Source organism: Urocampus carinirostris, chromosome 1, assembly GCF_059441175.1.
Source record: "Urocampus carinirostris isolate Australia breed hairy pipefish chromosome 1, RoL_Ucar_1.0, whole genome shotgun sequence".
Taxonomy (NCBI): Eukaryota; Metazoa; Chordata; class Actinopteri; order Syngnathiformes; family Syngnathidae; genus Urocampus; species Urocampus carinirostris.
In genome coordinates this window covers 29,535,376-29,544,272 of record NC_142349.1, presented here as the reverse complement: position 1 = coordinate 29,544,272, position 8,897 = coordinate 29,535,376, and the positions used below count along the sequence as shown (strand labels likewise).

General features: G+C 40.8%; 1 protein-coding gene across 1 annotated transcript; it reads right to left on the bottom strand.

Moving 5' to 3' along the window:
* Nucleotides 1-4,063: 4,063 nt before the first annotated feature.
* Nucleotides 4,064-6,409, bottom strand: socs1a (suppressor of cytokine signaling 1a). The gene is made up of 2 exons (XM_088334013.1): nucleotides 6,252-6,409; nucleotides 4,064-5,092 (listed from the first exon to the last, which is right to left on the bottom strand). Exon 2 carries the CDS (start codon nucleotides 5,037-5,039, stop codon nucleotides 4,440-4,442), a length of 600 nt encoding a protein of 199 aa, XP_088190139.1. The 5' UTR covers nucleotides 5,040-5,092; nucleotides 6,252-6,409; the 3' UTR covers nucleotides 4,064-4,439.
* Nucleotides 6,410-8,897: the final 2,488 nt, after the last annotated feature.

Sequence of the window (8,897 nt, the reverse complement as noted above, 5' to 3'; positions counted from 1 at the left end):
GAATTAATGCGGACGCACGTGTTTATCAAAATGAAAGTGAAAGTTCGTCCTTCAAAGAGTCGAAAAAATTGGCCATTCCTTCCATAAAACAAATGGGACTTAACTTTGTTTTGTTAAGCCATGACATTTTTGTCAGTTGTTTCTTTACCATTAGTAGACCACATAAAAGGTTGTGGTAGGACAGAGATGGCCTCCAGACCTTGATTTTGACACATAAAATCCGTACGGTGCTTACTTCAAACTTGTGGAATTTTGAAACAGATTTGCCGTAATTGCAGGGATATTTTTTTTGCAGAACATCTTGTTCCTACTGTGCCTCATAAATGCGTATTCTCGCTCCCTTCACCCTCTTTGTTTTCATGTTCTCTTAAAGGGATAGTGTGTATTATTTAGTGTGTTCTTATTGTGAAAAAAAAATCAAAACGAAAATTATTGAATTACTGGTAATTAATAAGCAAAAATACACGAACAATCATTTAAACTTTTAAATACTCGTAGGTCGATAAATTTGCATTTTTTTGACATAACTTGGCAGCTCAGTAGCGCAGTGGTTAGAGCATGTGCAGCACAGTTCTGAGGTCATGAGATCGAACTTCCTAGGTGAAGTTTGCATGTTCTCCCTGTGCTTGCGTGGGTTCCTCCTGGCACTCGGGTTTCCTCCCACATTCCAAAAACATGCATGTCAGGTTAATTGGTCGGTCCAAAATTGTCCCTAGGTGTGAATGAGCGAGCGAAGTGTCTCTCCCTGTGTGCCCTGCGATTGGCTGGCAACCAGTTCAGGGTGTTCCCTGCCCACTGCCGAAAATAGCTGGGATGGGCTCCAGCACCCCCGCGACCCTACTGAGGATAAGCGGTGCAGATAATGGATGGATGGATGACATAACATGTGCCTCACCTAGAGGGAGCTGACATAATTGGAGGCCATCTTGCTGCTCCGGGGCCTTAAAAAAACCTTCGAAAAAGGCTGGGCAAAAAATGAGAAAAAATGATGCATAATATTCCTTATGCTTTTTCATTTTCTGTTATACTAAACCAGGGGTCGGGAACCTTTTTGACTCAAAGAGCCATAAAAGCAAAAAATATTAATTTTATTTTGGGAAAGAGCCACGCCATATATTATGAGACAAATTTACTAAATTGCTAAACCCGCGCCCCAGACAAAAGCTTAGTCTTCAGCACATTTATTTTTGATGATTTGATAAAAATTATGAAAAGAGAATAATGCCAGAGCCCCTGTCCCAAAATCAACAAACATACCACTTTAAACTTGTCTCTTTCTTGCAATTACTCAAGATCCTTTTGAACCTTTTTTCCATATATATTGGTTTCAAAACCAGATGCAAGCAGTTATTGTGTAAAAACGTCACAACATTCTGCAAATAGGGAGCCTGATGAGCTCACTTTTGGCGCAGACAGCGTAGGGCGAGAGATGGGAGGGAGTGCTTGCACTTTTTGCATAGCTCCACCCATCCCTCCCACTCACCCAATCAAATGACTAAGTTCTCTTCCGGTGTTTTGGCGTATTTACAGTTCTGTGGATTCATCATAAGGTATCTGAACACTGAACACAGATTATATAGTGAACTTTTATATAAAGGATTCTTTAGCGTTGTACAACCAAAACGAGTTTTTTTTCCCCCTTTTTTTGTGTGACACCTTGAATGTAAATTGTAGTGAAAAACGTGCCCTATATATACTGCAAAGTAATGTCATGTTATTTAGCTTTGTTTTGGCTTTGCGTGTATCAGAATAAGATAGGCAATTCAAGTTTTAAACAAGATGGAGAAATTTTGCATGCAATCAAATTTGTCTCTGAGCCACAGATACTCATAGAAAGAGCCATATATGGCTCGCGAGCCATAGGTTCCCGACCCCTGTACTAAACCATATAGCGATATCTAGTGGTCAAATAATAGTGTCCCTTTAAAAGAAAATTGAAGGTTTTTTTTTATGTTGAATAAAGGTCCTTAATTTGTTTACTGGAATATTTTTGACCAAAGAGGAGTTGTTGGGCCTATTTTCCTTTGAATTAAATTATGGTTAAGAACATGCACATTTGCAGAATGTCACTGGTTGTCATTTATTAGAGGGCATATTTGTATGTCGTGCAAACAATACGCTTTGCCAAACTTCATTGTGACTTCCTCTGTGGGTTTGGTCTTGAGAAACTTTGCTTTGTTGTGTTTGCCAGTCTCGGGATTACACAAATATGTAGACTTAATACTTTGTCGACAAGTCAAATGGTAGATTAGTTTTGAATAATCATTTAATATACAGTTATGTTTCCATAGTGTAGTGATTATCCAATCGCCTAACACACAAAAGGTTGCCAGTTTGAGACTGGGTGGAAACATACATTTGCCTGTATAGGGATGAGCGCCACCAGGCCGTACTTGCCCAAGACACATAAAAGGAAATGGTGCCCCTACAACCCTAGTGTTAAGGGATCCAACCAACCTCTACTAACGTAAATGCGCTAATCCTTTCCAAGCCCCACAAAAGTACAGTATGATATGTTTTAAATAAATTATAGAAGAGCATCAGAACATTAAACAAATTCATCGTGAAATTTGTTTACCGCACAATAAACATAGAGCGAGAGTCACATAATGTAAAAAAAAAAAACAACCCCAAAGAATAAAGGAAACAATAAGAATGTTCATTTACCTTTTTGTCTGGCGTTTCTAGACAAACTGATCCAACAACGTCTGCTTTTGCTGACTTTTGACAATCTGTCGGAAATGCACGAGGCAGACCTAATTATGAGCGATAAGCCGACTTGTCAACACTTTTCCAGATTCAACAAATTCAGAGACTATTTTTCCCACCACCTAATGTAAGATTTATGACAATATATGTGGCAGTGATCTATTTCATTTTTTTTAATGGTGAACCTTCTCTTAGCCACGGCATGTAGCTGTTTATGGGTTCTTTTCTATCACATGCTAATTTATAATTCCTGTAATTCATTAAATTTTCTAATGCATTCCGCTGTACTGTGATTTTTTTGTATTGAATGCTAATTTATAATTCCTGATATTCGTTAAATTTCAAAAGCATCATGTTAAGCTTTAACACTGAGGGGCAACTTAAAAATCTTGCATCGGTGAGTTAGAGAAACCAAGAGTAATAGCGGCTTAAGAGACGATTTAACATAAAAGTTAGTGTCTTGAAAGCTAGTTCTTACCGGAACTCCTCCTCATCGTCTTCGGGAGCAGCTAAAAGCAGCACGTTCTGTACTGTATTTTTGACTTTGTATTCTGAAAATGCCTTTGTAACTACAGACAGTATTTTCCTGTTCAGGGACTTCATAACCTGAAACTTTCGTATGTAGAGGTACCACTATATATTACTGGTTTCAAACTAATGGTAATTGTTGTTTTTGTTGGATCTCTTAACCACACGGTACGTAGGGGCACCATTTCTGGTGGTGTGTCTAGGGTGAGTAGAGCCTGTTGGCGCTCTGCATGGCAATAAACAGTTTTGTCTGTCTGTGACCCAGTAATAAAGACAAGCACGTATTGTGCATCCTTGAGTTTGACATCATCCATCATTGAAAGTATTCTTAAAACTGTTGCCCCCAGAGATGGATGAAAACAGCTGGATTTTGATCTTAAACTTTTACGAGTACAACATTAATCAAAAATTCAGTGTTTAAGCATCTTTTTTAGAATATGACCCTTGGTTTCACTTCTGCTTTGAGAGTATATTTTAAAAGGCTTGCTTGAGTCCTTACATTTTGATTCTTGAATCCTAATCAGCTATTTTTTCTTATTAAAAATTCTAAACGAACCTTGATGTTGTATCTGTAGACACATGCAACCTCTCCAATTTCTTACTTCCCCTTGTGATTTCAATCCGAGTTTCCTTTCATTCATAATACTGTTGAGTCCGCGCTTACATGAAATGTCTCACATCTGCTTTTTCTGGTCATGTGTGTGAATGTGTATGTGATAGTTCATTACTGCTAAGGTAACCGCACCCAGCTGTTACTGGCTGCAGTTGACTCATCGTGACGTATCGTAATCGTCACCTTTTGCATAAAAAAAAACACAGAAAAGTATGTGCTTTCAGTTTGTTTAATAAAAGTATTATATATATAAAAATAAAATATTAGAGTGTTGCAGTAGGCTTCAGAATTGAATCAGTTACAGTGAGTGCCTGCTTTCAAGCGCACCCACATTAACATCTGTATATTTAAATGAGTTCTGAGAAAAGTGCACAGTATTCTTTCTATTGTTTTGGATACCACATTTTATGTTCACCAAGCCTTCTGTTTCATTAACACCACCTTTGTAGTTAATGTCTGTCATTGTCCTTTTGTAAGTAATACAAATTGTGTCCTTTGGAGTAAAGAAACGGGAGGTAGGATTGAGTGCCTCTCGTGCTTCCAGGGTGGCGGCAACCTGATGACAAACTTGAACTTATGGATAACAATGTCATAACCTGTATGGGAATTCCAACAGGAACCCTTGGGTAGCATTGGTGAGGGGCAAATCCGAAATGTTCCTTCCGCCGTCGCAGAGCTCGATGATGCGCCTCCTGCAAAGTTCTTGCAGGGTGGGCTCCCATTTCCTGTACGGGCCCTTCAGGTTCTTCTTGGTGTAGTACTCCAAGAGGGCAAAAAGCGACGGGAATGCACGCTCATTTCCGGAGAGAGAGAATTTCTGCCGCTTGTAGTCGATGCGCACGCTGACTGGCCCGCTTTTGGCGTGGTACGACAGTGTGAAGAACACATCTTTCTGCCGACTGTCCCGGATGAGGTAACTTCCCTGAGGGGCGTCCTTCAGCATTCGATGGGCCTCTTCCACTCCCAGAGACCCCCAATAGAAGCCGCTCAGTTCTAGCTGGGCAGCAGTGTCTGTGATGATCTTGCAGTCTTCTTTGCATTTGAACGTGGGGAAGTGGGTCAGGTACGGGCACGGCACAGGCACAGTCTTCTGTCTGGGTTTGGGTAGCTGCTCCAATTTGGAAGACTCTGAACTCAAGGAACCACACCAGCGATGATGGCCGACGTCTGTTGCGCTGTTGGCTACCATCCTTGCGGACACCCCAAGCAAAGTCCCATTTCTGGACCACCTCACTTGGTTCCCTGACAGAAAACACCATAAGGAAATCAGTATGACATCACAAAAAGCTTTTCCATAGGTGACAGTAAAAATTCTCGACATGAAATGCATAGTACCGTTTCCATGGTTACCAGTAGCAGGAGAAGCCTCCTGATACGACTCAGATACAGCACCTTCATCATCTGCTCATGTAGGTTTTAGATCAGAGGATGGTGTCATAATAGTCTGTGGTTTGCAATAATCTGTGATCTGTGCAGCCCTTTGAGACTCTTTGTGATTAAGGGCTACATACATAAACATGACTTGGTTTCTGTTGTTTTTCAGCGTAAAGCGTCATTCCGCTTTTTAGAGATGAGCCAGAAGTATGGCTAGTTCAAAGCTACTTTTGTATTTGTTTTTCGAAAAGGCTCCTCTATTTGAGCCACTAGATGTCTGCTCATAAATGCTATGCAGGTTTACAACTGCTATGATTTTAGTTATTTTAACTTTGATCTAATGGTGCCACAGTTTGACATTTTTGTTTGAAAGAGCATAGAAAAATTGTACTTTTGTAGTGTACATACCTGTCAACCTCTGCCAATTCCTCCCCGTATTATGGTTGGAATTCTCCTTTATAAACGATATTAAACCTTACAAACACAACGCGGCTCTATTTGCTCACAGAAAGACAGAATACTCCGACAACTACAATGACGTTGTCGTCTGATACCAGTGACCGAGACAATCCAGATTAGAGCCAAAATAGACAGGACGAGTTTTTGTTTTTACCCCCGTATAAATATTGTGATGCGGCGTACACAATTTAAAATGATTTTAAAAAACTTTTAATATACGTAGAAAACATATAAATTGACTGGCATGAGTATGTTGCTCTTGTGCATGGCTTAGTCAGTTTAATTAGATCTGTTGTTTATTTTTGGGTGTTAGACCTGAGACAAATGGTTCAAAATAATTGACTTATTAATCTTGAAACTAGCACCATGTCTGTTTTTGTAGAAAATACGTTCACACGTTACCTTGTTTGAAAAGCCATGTATTACACGCTACCTTGAAGTTGTGCACACATAACAGCTGTAACAGGCTACACAAGTTTGTTTTGTTTTTCCCTGCCCTTTGACGCTCAGTATAAAGTGCACATGAATAAATATGCATTCTTACTAGACAGTATGCATGCAGTCTTACCATTTGGTAAAGATGTAGTTGAATTCCAAAGACTGAGGTAGATTTTCGACTTGTCCTATCAAAGCCCTACTGGAATCGTTTCAGTCCTGGCTTGATCGCCCTGCTTTTATTGCGGACTTGCAGTCCCGCCCACTAACAGCAAAGCAGCCAAGCGAGTAAGAAACGAAACTGAAACCTTTTTCCCCTTTCGCGTCAAGCTCCCTTTTTTAAAGAAGTTTGTCACGTGGTCCCCGAACGCTTGAATATTTCGGTTTTGTTGTCATTAATTGCTGGGGCAAGAGACTTTAGTGGGCTGGGCTTTTTATGTTAGGACCCGGTGAGTTTTTTTATTAAAGAATTTGTATCGAACATTGCAGAATTCCAATCAAAATCGGCATTAAACAACAATACAAAGCCATCAAGTTCAAGGGAACAGAAAGTAAATAAGAGCAATAAAGTAAAAGAAAAGGAAGAGTGATGACAGTGAAATTACTGTTACTTCAGAATATCATGACTCAAGTAGAAGTAAAAAGTGGTCATCGAAATAATAACAAGTAAAAGTAAAAACTACTCAAGTACCGAGTAACTGTCTCATTTAATTCTTCAAACAACCATTCAATCAGATCATCAAATCATTTTAGCCCATCCAATCAACAATAAATTACTTTTCATTTTGAAATAGTTCTAAAATAATCAATGTAAAATCAAGTATTGGTACTGTATTCCCGTGCACCATGTTTTTCTCGTCGTGACTGGATGAGGTTGCAAGGTTTCGATCAAAGCCTTAAAAGATAGTGCCTTAAACACAGAAAACGATTTTATTCACTACATTTATCGTCATGATTACTGATGTGACTCACCTGTACCCGCTCATTTGACGCCAACTGCTGCGGGTTTTGATTGGCTCCCTGTGAGTATTTGAACCCAGTCCCGTCCGTCCCCTGTTGTCAGCCTGTCTGTGAACCTCAGTAAATACTAGGCAAGCCTTTTTCGACCCTGACTCCCACCTGGCCCGTTTTTTGCTCCCATCTGTCACCCGCTACGACCCGTTTTGATCCTGACCACGTCTGCTCTCCTGTCCCGGCTTGCGACCTCTTTTGTCCCAACTTCAGATTCAGATTCAAATTCAGATATACTTTATTGTCATTCGTCTACACGTGTATACAGAACGAAATGTCGATGCATCTGACCCGCACAGTTTCCTTGAGCGTCAGCCGGGATAGATAAGTTTAACCATGTCTTCGTCAGAATTTTAGCGCAGCAGTTCGTCATCTCGCGGTTCGATGTTAGTTCCAGTTGTAAATGGTCTAGTTTATTGTCCAGAGAGCGAACATTGGAGAGGAAAATGGATGGGAGAGGGATTTTGAAGGGTTTAGCCTTTAGCCTAGCGGTTAGCCCGGCCCGACAACCTCGCTTCCTCCTCCGGTCACATCGCTCTCTTGCCACTCTGCTTCGCTGCTTTGTAGGCCGCTGGGTCTTGTTGACGTAGCAGTCCGTGGCTAAATAAACACTACAGAGTGGTCGTAGCACCGAGCGCTTGATTTCTGGATGATCGCATATCCAGCAAAAAAACTGCGATCGTATATTAGCCTGCAGTTTGAGTTGACTTTGTGCGCCGTCAAAACTGAGTCGAAGACTGGGTTTTATGACCGAAGTATAAAAAACTGTAGAGAGCCGATGTAGCCGCAGCCGAACAGGGGCGCTGCCATCCTTCACAACTACGCCTACTCTCCCGTTCTAGCTCACGACTCGTTTCCGACCCCGACCACGCCTTGCTCTCCCAGTCCGGCTACCGACCCGTTTTTCCCTGACACCGTCATCGCTCGCTACGGAAGATCCACTTCCGTGTTCGGATCACAAGCAGGTCGGCACCTTGCATGGCTGCATGGCCGCTATTGGTGTGTAACTGTGTGTGTGAATGGGTAAGTGTGAAGCACATTGTAAAGCGCTTTGTGAGGTGTTCATTGACTTGAAAAGCGCTATATGAATGCAGACCATTTACAATAAATTTGCTTCCCGCGTCCAGCAAACACTGGATCGTGGGCGCAGCCTTTCCTGTTTCCTTCAATAAAACTTGTGAGAAACGTACCGCAATTGGGTCCTTTTTCTGTTCTGTTCCTGACAATTTATCACCGTGTAACTAAATATGAATTTAGATATTTTGGTTACCTTATGTCAGGTTGATACATACCTAAAGTTTTGTTTTAAGCAATTGGCCCATAAATCTGAGGTATGCATGAGGCAATATTTTCATGTTAAAGTTAGTAAATGTTCCTATTTCTTGGAAAATGAATACAGCCTCCCTGTCTCGCTGCATTCCACTCAAAACCAAGTAAACCTTAGACACGTGACAGATGTTGAACACCCTCTCTTTACTCCAAACCTAATACATGGCTTGTTTATTCCTTGAGTTTCATTTCACAGAAATGGAGAGATAAGAAAGCTCTCCGGTTGCAGCCTGCGTAAGGCCGTGCACTCAGATGTCGACTCCGTTTTTCAAAACATTACATTGTTCGTAAATCCAATGCATTTACTGCATGAAGAAATAACTTATTACACACTTTGACCATGAGATATTACACACAGTTATCTACTCTGATTACCTATAGGAATAAAACACAAGTTGTGTCAACAGTACTTTAAGAGTCGTTGGATTGATGGATTGAT